General features: G+C 35.5%; 1 protein-coding gene across 13 annotated transcripts in view; it reads right to left on the bottom strand.

Annotated features, from left to right (window-relative positions):
- The window catches only part of CCDC171 (coiled-coil domain containing 171), a 294,601-nt gene that overhangs the window by 232,665 nt on the left and 48,234 nt on the right, over positions 1–13,702 (bottom strand). For all 13 annotated transcript variants that reach the window (XM_070590719.1, XM_070590726.1, XM_070590716.1 and 10 more), the window contains one exon: positions 6,410–6,556. In XM_070590719.1, coding sequence (XP_070446820.1) covers positions 6,410–6,556 — 147 coding nt within the window. The remainder of the gene's footprint in view (positions 1–6,409; positions 6,557–13,702) is intronic.

Below are 13,702 nucleotides of genomic sequence, written 5' to 3'. Positions count from 1 at the left end.
ATTACTTTAATAGTCTCCTAAATGGCCTCTTAAACAATCTATTCTCCAAAAAGTATAGAGAATGATGCTTTTAAAACAAATCAGAGAGGATATGTCACTCCTCTGCTCAAAACCTTCCAATGGCTTTCCATCTCACTCAGGAAAAACGTCCAGGTTCTTACAATGAACTACAAAAGACCTTCAAGATTCTATAAAATCTGCCTACCATTCTATATATCCTACTAGTCTCTCTCTTGCTCATTCCATTTCGGTCACAATGGCCTACTTGCTATTCCTCAAACATTCCAAGCACACTCACATCTCACGGCCTTTGCACTTTCTATTCCTTTTACCTAGAATGTTCTTCCCCCAGATATCCACATGGCTCAATCCCTTTCTTCCTTCAGGTCCGTGCTCAAATGCCATCTTATCAAGTCAGCCTTGCATGACCACTAACATAAAAGGGGAACCGTCCTGTCCCATCACTCATTACCTCCCCAAGTCTGCTTTACTCCTCTCCACAGGGCTTATCGCGTTTTGTTTCATTTAATGTGTGACTCTCTCTGACTAGAGTGTCAATTTCAAGAGGGAAGAGGCTTTGTTTTGTTCACTGCTATGCCTCAGAAGTGTGCCTGACACTTTCAATAAGTATTTACTGAATAAACATGAATACAGTAGCCATAATATAGGAACAGGATGCCATAAAAATGGTACAGAGAACAAGAGCTCTCATAAATTTAAAATAAAAAAAGAAAATATTCAGGGCTGGCCCATAGCACAGCAGTCAGGTTCACACATTCCACTTCGGCAGCCCAGGGTTCGCCGGTTCAGATCCCGGGTGCAGACATGGCACTGCTTGTCAAGCCATGCTGTGGTAGGCATCCCACATATAAAGTAGAGGAGGGTGGGCACAGATGTTAGCTCCGGGCCAGTCTTCCTTAGCAAAAAGAGGAAGATTGGCAGCAGATGTTAGCTCAGGGCTAATCTTCCTCAAAAAAAAAAAAGAAAGAAAAAGAAAATATTCAATTAGAAGATAAAAGTAAAGTCAAGTAAATCTCCCCAGAAGGAACAACAACAAAAAGACAGAGAAAAAGACGAGAAAGGTAAGAAAAGTAAAACATCAATCCAGTTGGTCTAACACTTGAATAATAAAAGCCCATGAAGGAGAGAGCAGAAAAAACCCAAAGGAGAAAATTAGGAAGAAATAAAACGGGCGAATTCCTCAAAATCAAGGATATGAGTCTCCTAATGAAAATGGCCACCAAATGCCCTGCATATTGAATAAAAAAGATCTACACTAAGAAAAATTGTTTTGTTTTTTTGATATTCTAAAATTTCAGTCAGTGGGAACTTGACAGCACAAGTAACTTGGTGTCTTCACAAATACATCACAAGAAAAAAAGAAAGCTACAGATGGAGGACCTATAGATTAAAAGAGATTTTTAAGAAACGTATCAATAAAGTATAATGTGTAGACTTAATTGGAATTCTGATTCAAACTAACTGCAATCATATACATTTGTGCCATTTGTGAGACAATCTGAAATTTGAATAATGCCTGGACATTTGATTATATTAAGTAATTACTATTAAACAACTTGAGTTTGATAAAAGACCCCTTATTTTTTAGAAATCATAATGAAAATTTTTTTTTTTAAGATTTTATTTTTCCTTTTTCTCCCAAAGGCCCCCCCGGTACACAGTTGTGTATTTTTAGTTGTGGGTCCTTCTGGTTGTGGCACGTGGGATGCCGCCTCAGCATGGCTTGATGAGCAGTGCCATGTCCACACCCAGGATTCGAACCAGGGAAACCCTGGGCTGCCAAAGCAGAGCACACGAACTTAACCACTCGGCCATGGGGCCAGCCTCGAAATACTTAAAGCTGAAATGATACAATGCCTGAGATTTGTTTCATCATAATAGGGAGAGAGGAAAGTAAATGGGGGATAAATGATACAAGATCGCCCATAAATGTATAATTGTTGAACCTGGTGATGGGTACATTAGGTTCATTATACTACTCTGTCTACCTTTCTTATATATTTAAAGTTTTCCATTTAAAAAAAAAGTTTAAAAAAAATAGAGGATGAAGAAAACTTTCAGAGGAAGAAAGTGAGAAAAGAGTCACCAACAAAGGAGCACAAATCAGAACGGCATCAGGTCTCTCAACAGCAACAGAAGAGACTGGGAATCAGTGAGTCAAGGCCTTCGAAATCTGAGAGGAAATGTCTTTCAACCTAAAATTCTATCTTCAGCGAAATTATATCTACCCTAATACCTTATTGATAAAAACATGTTCAAACATGCAAGATAACATAAAATTTAGCTCCCATACACCCTTTCTTTAGAAACCACTAGACCTTGTATTCCATTGAAACAAGGGAGGCATGGGACCTAGGAAACGGGATCCAACAGAGGGTAAGGATGTCCTGGGATGATGGCTGTGTCATAGGCCTAGAGAGACATGGAGGATATGGGGCAGGAGAAAGAGAGGCCCAGAAGCATGTGATAATTTTTTGAGGACAGAGCCTGTAAATTTGCCAAATGGGACTCTGTCAAGGTTTTATAAATTTACGCTCCTACTAGCAAGGTATGGGAAGTTTTAACACCACCCTCACCAACACTGGGTACTATCGCTGTCTTTAATCTTAGTATTACAAGTGTTATAGTCTTTCTTACATCATGACGAGGTTAAACATTTTTCATGTGTTTGTTGTCCGTCTGAAATTTTTCTTTCAGGAACAACAAAAGACCTCGAATAGCCAAAGGACTCCTGAGAAAATAGAACAAAGCTGGAGGTATCACACTCCCTGATTTCAAATTATACTACAAAGCCATAGTAACCAAAACAGCATGGTACTGGCACAAAAATAGACACACAGCTCAATGGAACAGAATTGAGAGCCCAGAATTAAACCCACACACTTATGGACAGCTAATATTCGACAAGGGAGCCAAGAGCATACGATGGAGAAAGGAGAGTCTCTTCAATAAATGGTGTTGGGAAAACTGGACAGCCACATGCAAAAGAATGAAAGTACACCATTCCCTTCACCATGCACAAAAATCAACTCAAAATGGATTAAAGACTTGAATGTAAGACCCGAAACCATGAGACTTCTAGAAGAAAAGATAGACAGTACGCTCTATGACATCGGCCTGAGCAGCATATTTTCAAGTCCCATGTCTGACCGGGCAAGGGAAACAAAAGAAAAAATGAACAAATGGGACTACATCAAACTAAAAAGCTTCTGCACAGCAAAGGAAACCATCAACAAAACGAAAAGACAACCTAACAATTGGGAGAAGATATTTGCAAACCATATATCAGATAAGGGGTTAATATCCAAAATATACAAAGATCTCATACAGCTCAACAACAAAAAAACCAACAATCCAATTAGAAAATGGGCAAAAGATCTGAACAGAGATTTCTCCAAAGAAGATATACAGATGGCCAACAGGCATATGAAAAGATGCTCAACATCATTAGCTATCAGGGAAATGCAAATCAAAACTACAATGAGGTATCACCTCACTCTGGTCAGAATGGCTATAATTAACAAGACAGGAAACAACAAATGTTGGAGAGGGTGTGGAGAGAAGGGGACCCTTGTTCACTGCTGGTGACAGTGCAAACTGGTGTACCCACTATGGAAAGCAGTATGGAGTATCCTCAGAAAATTAAGGATAGATCTACCATATGATCCAGCTATTCCACTGCTGGGTATTTATCCAAAGAACTTGAAAACACAAAGGCATAAAGATACTTGCACCCCTATGTTCACTGCAGCATTATACATAATAGCCAAGATATGGAAGCAACCTAGGTGCCCATCAAGGGACGAATGGATAAAGAAGATGTGGTATTTATACATGATGGACTACTACTCAGCCATAAGAAATGACGAAATCCGGCCATTTGTGACAACATGGATGGACCTTGAGGGTATTATGCTGAGTGAAATAAGTCAGAGGGAGAAAGTCAAATACCATATGATCTCATTCATAAGTAGAAGATAAAAACGACAAAAAAAAAACACATATCATTGGAGATTGGATTGGTGGTTACCATTGGGGAAGGGGGGAGGGGAGAGGGCAAAAGGGGTGATTAGGCTCACATGTGAGGGGATGGACTATAATTAGTTTTCGGGTGGTGAACATGATGTAATGTACACAAAATTCAAAATATGATGTATATCCGAAAAAAATAAAATAAATTTTAAAAAATTTTCTTTCATATCATATCTTCTTTGATGTCCTTGGTATATTTTTTTTATAAAGGTTTTCCCCTTTTCCTTACCAAAGAGTAGGGGATTTAGATATAGAGATAAGACAGACATGGAAATAAAGATATATTTACCCTTTCCTGTAAATATTTGTCTCATTAGGTTGTCTTTTTATTTTATTTGAAGTAGGGGTTTTACTTATGTACGACTTTAATTTTTCAGAGTCAAAGCTATAAATCTATTCCTTTATGATTTTGTCCCTCTGCTTTAATGATTAGTAATAAGTCATACTGCACTCAGATCACAGAAAAATATTAATCTAAATTTTCTTCTTCTTAGTTTATCATTGCTTTAATGTTCCATTCTCTTTAATCCACTGGAATTTATTTTAGAATATAAGATAGGAATCTAATTTTACCTTGTCCCAAATAGTTAGGCAATTGTTTCAACACAATTCTCTGAATAGTCTTTCCCATCTTCACTGATTTAAAACTATATTTTACTATACTAAATTTTTATATATAGTCTCCTACTGGCCTTTCAGTTCCATCTCATAGAAAGTCTGGTCTTAGAATTATTGTACTTTCTGGCCACTCAACAATCTTGTCCTCTTATTTTTGGTACCAACACCGTGATTTTCTCTATAAGAATTTTTTTCTTTAGTAGAAATGAGAGAGATTTATTTGCAGCAAGTTACCTCTTTCAATCATATGTTCTCTTTCTGGGATTTGAATCCTGAGTAAAGTTACAAAAACAATGAAAATTATTGGTACCAATTCATCCCACTTCATCCATCATTTGTGCTCCTAAGACCTCTGGAGATGCTCTGGGAGTCACAGGCTTTCTGAGTCTGACTCCTCAGTGTTCCTCCTGATTCTGTGACTATGATTCCCATATTCTTTCACCAAATTCCCACTTTAAGTTAACCAAAGTTGGTTTCTGTTGCATACAATCAAAAAACCGCAAATGGCACTTCACTGAATCTTCACAGTGTGTATGAACTTCTGGTATAACAAGTCTCCAGTCATTACTCTTATCAAAATGTATTAGAGACTTGCATCCGGCTCTTTAGTCTTCCACATGAATTTCAGAGTCTGTCTTCCCAAAGTAATTCCATTGAATTTTTTATTGGAACTGCTTAAACCCATAGTATCATCTAGGGAAAATTCACTATCTTTACAGTGTTGTGTTCCCAAAATGTCTCACCATTTTCTTATAAGACTCTCAGGTAAATTTCATAATTTTTAATGTATTTGTTGTTAATTGTATTCCTATTTTGTCACTATGGTGAAGAAAACTTATTTGTATTTTATTCTCTGATTATTGCGGGTATGTAAGAATGTAAGCATAATTGTTATATACTATTTTCTTCCTGGCCTCCTTATTGAATGTTCTTGCTTGTGTCAATAATTTCAAAGTTGATTTTCTTAAGTATCCAGAGTTATAAGCATATCATCTGAACACAATAAGAATCATACAGCTCTCCTTCCAAAAATTATCATTCTCATTGCTGTTCTTGCCTTTACGTATATCTTTGGCTAAAATTCTCAGAACAATGTTAAATGACAGCAGTGAGTCTAACAAAACCACCTCTAGCATTTTATCATTCAATTCTCTTTATACATGTTTATTTACCTAATAACAATTACAAATTATGTTTAGAACAAAACTTCATCTATTAGAATACTTAATTTTCCATAAAGCAAAAGGAAATTTTAAAAACAATTAAACTGGAATTCTCTTAAGATTAATTAAAGTGATTATCAGTATCACTGCCTCATAAAAATCATATTTTTCATTTGTAAACTGATGCTCCTTCCCCATCTGAAGTCTTACCTTTTCTGAAAAGCATTCCACAAAACCATACAGCTACTATACATGATTCAAACTGCAAAACTAGAACTGAATGTTATGTGTATAAAATCCTTTCCTGTGTTACTTCCTCAACCTTATAATGTAAACAATTACCCTCAAACTTTCCAAATATTCCATGAGAAGTAATTGTGAAAAATGGATAGATTTTAAAAATTAGGAGCAAAATAAAATTTACTGTGATACAAAATTTTTCAAAGAAGCCAAATATTCAATAAAAATAAATGCAAAAAAATAGCTTTATATTTTATTGCAGAGTAAAACTTTCTCTGACCTCAAATTACTGACTGGGTAACATATATATCTTATAAAAGAATGAGAAAATATACCTCAAATTCTTTTCTAAGACGTTCCTCTCGTTGAGTACTAAATTCAAGCTCATTTGTTTGTCGCCGTAAAAGGTCAGAGCAGTCCATGTGTTCAGCTTCTAATTTTTCTACTTTCTTGTGCATACTTTGTACAGCATTATCTTGCTCCTAGAAAATAATTCATTTTTGCATCAATCAAGTGTATAAGCCCACAATGACTAAAATGTATTCTACAGAAGGAAGTGAGTGAGTAAATCTGTGCTTCAACCATAATAATAGGTTAATTTATATAGGAAAGAGGGAACTAGATATTTTCCAGCAACATTTCAGAATATAACATTTCAGAATAAAAAGCACTACTGGAGTTATATAATTTAAAACATCTTATTAATACATATTACAATGGAAAAATGTGTATAGCTTACGACAATGTTATGCTAGTTCAATTAGGGTATGTACAGAATGCTGTAGTTCAACTGCCAGACGTAATGTTTCCCTTCTCATTAAAATTTTAAGGTATTTAGTAATACACATGTATAGTGCTCCTTTGTGTGATAAGGAGTGATTAGCTTGAATGCCTAATAATGACCCTTGAGAGATTTTTATATGAGCTCATGGTACTTTATGCTTATAGCTCTTAAAGTTGCATCCACTAGATGGCTATGTTTCATTTCCTCTTCAGTTTTCAAATCTTTGCTGCACTATTGAAAGAAAAATAACCTCAGGTGATCTTCTACTGAAGTCTCTCAATCTCTTTTTCCAACTAAACTCAGAAATCAGAGTTGAATTTTATCGTTCAAACACAAAGTTAACAGACATATCAAAGATATTTCCACAGTAACTAATCTAGATTCATCATTCTCATTTAGGGTCTTTCACAAAGCCCTCTTTCCCACCTTTTCCTCACCAGCATCATCTTATTCTGGGACATAAACACATATGTATTTATACATGCTTCCAATATAAATAGCCACTCAGAAGGTATCATCAGAATCTGAATGAGACTATTGCAAGCACCAAATATAATTCTCTATAAAAAGATTCTAGTATGAAAAGTACCCAGCAGTATAGTCCACAGTCAAAGGGTGAAGAACAAAAATCAATTTAATTCTTCTCTCCATATCCCTCATTCACAAGATTACTATTTTGTAGCTGACTACAAATGAACTCTTAAGAACTATTTTCTTCAGGTAATAGCAATTTCTTAATATACAGAAGTTCATCTACTTACACATTGTCAATCTTTAAGTAATCATAGATAAGAGCAAAGCTGAGTACTAGAGCAAAAGTGTGCCAACACTCCTGCAACCAGCAGATAGCACTTGCAGTTTTTATAGTGACACTCTGGATTTGGGAACAAATGGTATTATGAACAGCCTTACGTAAAGTAATTTCATCATAAGAGTACCTTCACATATGAAAGGAAATTGGGTTTGGTTCAGCTTTATTTTTGTTTTTGGTGAGGAAGATTGACCCTGAGCTAACATCTGTTGCCAATCTTCCTCTTTTTACTTGAGGAAGATTGTTGCTGAACTAACATCTGTGTCAATCTTCCTCCACTTTGCCTGTGGGATACTGCCACAGCATGGCTTGATGAGCGGTGTGTAGGTCCATGCCTGGGATCTGAACCCACAAACCCCGGGGCGCCAAAGTGAGAACACGCAAACTCAACCACTGTGCCATTGGGTCAGCCCTCATGAAAGGACTTTTAAGACCATTAAATACTGTATAAGATACTATTATTATTCTACATGATAGGTCTCCCTCCCGTAAGCAGTTAATATTACATCTATTAATTCAAATTCACTGTTACATTATATGCCTTCTTGACTTACAAATACATAATCTCCAACTTTCAATCCTTCACTTAGAGTACGCTGTATATATTTAAATGAATAAACAATAATTTACAAGGTTAATCACAAAGTAAAACCCAATAACTTAAAACAAAAACAAAATAAAGTCCATAACCAAAAGATGCTTGTATCCTAGTTGATGGCAGTTATTTCAAACAATATTTATTAAATAAAGCAAAAGAAATTAAAGTATTCAGGAAGTCTCATGAGATTTATTTACAAGAAAATATGACTTGTGATTCCCATTCGATTGATAAATAGTATAAAAAGACAACATACAATCATTCCAAATACCAAGACCCCAAACAGAGCATGCCCATCGTTCCATGCGAGTTTGAGTTTAATCCTATAAAAAAGAACAGCTGGAAAATCAACGGCTGATCAGTTAGGGCTTACTATGTTTATCTTGGTGAGATTCTAACTTTATGATACTTGACCCATATTAAATATTATTTATCAAATAGTTTTTAAATAAAAGTCCTTCAAGATGTAGATGAAACTCTGACCCAACAATCACAGTTCAAATGCAGAGGTCAAGTACTCATTAATATTATGTGATAATTACTACACATTCTTGGATATGGATATAAACACATACACACAGTTTTTACAGAAAAAAACTGCTTTCCTCAAATAGTGTACATTCTTAGGAATTTTATTCACATATCCAAGAAACTTATACTGCATAATTAAGTTAACTGATTACATAATTAAAAATTACACTGATTTTCTAATGTTAAACTCACTTGGAATTTATTGCATAAAGGCTTTTTATATTATCCTTTTAATATTTTGCTGCATTCAGTTGGCTAATATTTTGTATAACATTTCTGCATTCATATTCATGAGGGAGATTGGCTATAATTATCTTTTCTTGTGTCCTTGTCAGTTTAATAGCAAGATTTGTCAGTTTGGTATGTTATCAAAATTTTTTCATTCTCTGGCAGAGTCTATATAAGACTGAAACTATTCGCTTCTTGAATGTTTCTTTTTATTCATTGGTGAAGCAATATGGGCCTGGAATTCTGACTCGATCAGGTTTTCCACTCTCTATCTCTTCTCAAGTTAGTCGAGGGAGGCAGAAGGAATATATACATATCTGTTGTAAATATCCAGCCAGACAATCCTACAGCAAAAATCATGGTAGGAAGAGGTAACCCAAACACTCAGAGCTTCTAATAAGCTTTTTAGTCCCCCACTCTTAAACATAAGAAAAGGTGATATTTGAAAAAATTCTCCAACATAAAAGATGACACCTAAGTCAAATGGGGAGGGGAAAAAAACAACCTGAGAGAAACATACATAAAGAGAAGAAACCTTCAAGATCTTCAGAGAACATAAGCAGTTCCAGAATGGCAGAGTTAAGGACCACGAAAAATTCTTTCCTCCATAAAGCAACAAGAACACTGGCAAAAAATGTCAAAATCAAATTTTTCCTAACTGGAAATTAACCAAAGGCTTGCAATAATCCAAGAAGCATTTATTCAAGAAAATCAGTTGAATCTCGATAAGAATGGCAAGCTTTGTGACATTTTAACTTGCCCAATCCCATACCCCATTACCCCAGCTCCTGATAGCCTTGAAAATCAACAGCCTCAATACAACAGCCAAGACACAGAAACAACTTAAGCGTCCATCAATGGATGAATGGATAAAGAAAATGTGGTGTAGGGGCCAGCTTGGTGGTGTAACAGTTAAGTTTGGCACACTCTACTTTGGCAGCCTGGCTTCACAGGTTAGGATCCTGTGCGCAGATGTACCCTACACATCAGCCACACTGTGGCAGTGACCAACATACAAAATAGAGGAAGACTGGCCACAGATGTTAGCTCAGGGCGAATCTTCCTCAAGCAAAAAGAGAAAGATTGGTGACAGACGTCAGCTCAGGGCAAATCTTCCTCACCAAAAAAAAGGAAAGAAAGAAAAAGAAAATGTGGTGTATATATATCTATACATAATATATATATAGTGGAATTTATTCAGCCATGAACAAATAAGAATGTACAACTGAAATTTCACAATGTTATAAACTACTATGACCTCAATTTAAAAAAAGTGAATGGCAGAAAAGACGACAGCCAATAAAAGACATCAAAACAAATTTAGAAGACAGACAGCAAATGGACAAGTGATAAATGACTTAGGGTTCAGCCTTTTCAACTTTGCAAACACTTAAAAAGAGAGGAGCCTAGAAGCCAGCTGATTCACATCCGCAAACCATTAGAAATGGGAAGCACCAGTTATTCCTGAAGCCACCACGCCATGGGGTAGAAATGAACACAGAACATTGTTGCAAGCCTCCATAAGCTGCAGTTACTTACATCCTCAGGTCATTGCTGCCAGCTCCCTCTCTGGCAAATGCCCCTCTCCATCCTGGAAAAGGGAAAGAGTTTACTAACTAGACAGGGTGACCCAAACAGACCTGAGATCATGAAAACCAGACACAACTCGGGGTCACGGTAAGATATTTTATGAAAAATTAGGAGATTAGGTGAAATATGCATAGCGGGCAGTGAGAGCTCACAGCTCCCTTTCTCTCTTCAGCTCCCAGAATACAGACTCCTGGGCTTAAGGTACTAAAAGCACCACGAGGAGACTAGAAGACTCCTTTCTAGGAAACCACCTGTTCACAAGAAAAGAGCTACAGATACCGGCATTTTTAAGGTTCCCCAATTAAATGGAAGGATACCACACATACAGAGCTTCTTCTCAGCTTTTTAGTGCCTCATTCTTAAATATGAACACATAGCCAAAGAGCATCAGACATGTGAGAAGAGCTTCTCTTGTGAAACTCACAGTCTCCTACAAACAAATGGGGCCAAACACTGAGAGAATACAAAGATAATCAAGGAAGGAGGGGAAAGCCACCTTCAAAACAAATATGACTTACATCCTCACAGAGTTAAAATAAGATATTACAAACATGACACAAGAAGAGTCTACTATAAAAGGGTATAGTCAAAGAACAAGAAATTAAAAACCCAAAAGCAGAAATGAAAATTCAATACAAAGGCTGCAATATAAAATTGAGGATGTATCCCAGAAAACAGAGCAAAAATATAAAAGAATGGATAATAGAAGAAATGCGGACTTTAAGGATGTCAACGCTACACCAAATGGATCTATAAGTCTAATCCAATTCCAGTCAAAATTACAGCAAGTTTTCTTGGTGGAATACAAGAAGCCAATCCTCAAACTCACATGGAAGAGTAAAAGGCTAAGAATAACTCTCCTCTTCCCCCCAAAATATTAAGAATACAGAGAGGGGAACTTGCCCTACCAGACACCAAGACTTACTCTAAAGCCATGATAAATTTTTTAAAATTTAGTATTGATTCAGAAGTAGACAGACACATAAGCATGTGAACAGAGCACCCAGGAACCAAGGCTTAGATATAAAAAAACTTGGTATATGACAGAGACACTATAAGTCAGTAGCTGGTCATAGAACAGACAGTTGAATAACTGGTACAAGGACATGCAGTTATCCACTAGGAAAAAAACAAAATTAGATCCCATCTCATACTATATAGAGAAAAAATATATACTCTCTTTATGACTTTAGGTTATATAAGATATAAAAAGTACAGTCCATAAAGGAAAAGACGGATAAATTCATCTACATTCAAATTTAAAACTGTACATCAAACACAATGTAAATTTACTCCATGTCTACACAAAAAGGAAAAAGATGTTTGCAATGAGGATCTAAATAACAAAGGATTAGTAACCACACATATAAAAAGCTCCTATAAGTCAATAAAAATATACAAACAATCCAAAAGGAAAAAGGGAAAAAATACAAACTGGCAGTTCACAAAAGAAGAAATATGAATGGCCAAGAAACATAACATGTCAATGTCAGGGAAATAGAAATTTAAGGAAGAATGAGATGGAATTTCACATACATTCTACTACAAAAGAAATTAAATCTGAAAAATACCAAGTGTTCAAGAGATTGTAAGGGAAGAGAACTCTTCTCTCAAATTAGTACAACCACTTGGGAGAATAATTTGGCAGATATTTTACCACCTAACAATTGCATATACACTAAATACATACCCACATAAACAAAAACATTTGCTATTCATGGACGCACTGTCTGTAATAATTAAAGTTTGGAAAGAACTTAGCTCTCAATCTATCGGGTAATGGGTAAATTAATTATGGTATATGTACAGGTTAAAATATAGCAGTTAAACTGAATGAGCCAGAGTTAGTTTAATAACTTAGATAAATCTCCAAAATACAGGTGAAAAAGACAAGCTGGACAAAGATGCATACCATATGATACTCTATGTACCTCATTAAAACACACAAAATATTAAAATAATGTAATATACTATCAACGTATAACAGAGAGAAAATTAAACACCAACTTCAGGATGATGGTTATCTCTTGGGGTGGGGCGGTGGTAGGACAGTGAAGTAATTCAGAATAGTCAGTCTTTAATGATATAACAATTTACTGTTTGTTTGTAATTCTGAATCAAATATGTCAAACACTAACATGGTCCAGACAGTAAGTATTGGCATTATTAATGGTAGTGGTTGGTTATACTGGTATTGGTTATATCAATATTAATATTAATTTTATTAATATTATATACAATATTAACATTAATGTTTTTTAATTTTCAAATATTTACTTTAAGTTCATGGTTTTATCAACACAATTCAAGTCTGGGTGCATTATAACATACAAGAAAATCCCAAAAGAACTATAAAATACCCCATGCAGTTATACATCAAGATTAATTTGCTTCGTCCCAAATAAATTTTTACAATTTTTGTCACAGAATTTATTTTCCAATCAAACCAAAAGCTACCTGGATCCTTATAGTGAAAAAGTAAGAGTGTGTGTGTGTTTGTGTGTTTGTGTGTGTGTCAAATAAAATCATATTAAGGCCAGTGGAAACTGAGGGAGTTTTTCTTTTTTCCACTAGAGGGAGGTGTTGAACTTAAAATATTTTAAAACGAGGCTTGTTTTTGAACTGGCATTTAATATCACAGGAAACCACATTGTTTTATTAGAAAATGAACTTGCTTTCTTTCCACATCTTCCAGAAACATAGCCCAAAAACACAATTCTTTATATGTACTCATATAAACAACATTTCTCACACTCCAAAACATGGTTTCAAGTCTAAAGAATTATAGAATTAGAAACACATCAGAGCTAAAGTACTCCTCCTTCCTAACTTATGAAATATATCAGCATGGTTAGTCCCAACTTTAACTAGTACATCATTATCTCCCGAAAGAGGCAGAACAAGCTCCCCGTCTCTCAATCCCCAAAGCCAGCAGAGCTCTGTGGTCAAACATAGTGTTTGCTGCTGTAGAGTAGAAACTGGTACTAACTTTGTGGAATACCTATCATAATTGTATATCCATAAGCTTGCAGACCAAGCAATTAGACTTCTAGACATTTACACAGATAATCACTTGTACAACAGCT

Source organism: Equus przewalskii, chromosome 22 (assembly GCF_037783145.1).
Source record: "Equus przewalskii isolate Varuska chromosome 22, EquPr2, whole genome shotgun sequence".
NCBI lineage: Eukaryota > Metazoa > Chordata > Mammalia > Perissodactyla > Equidae > Equus > Equus przewalskii.
This window is presented reverse-complemented; position numbering and strand designations above follow the sequence as displayed.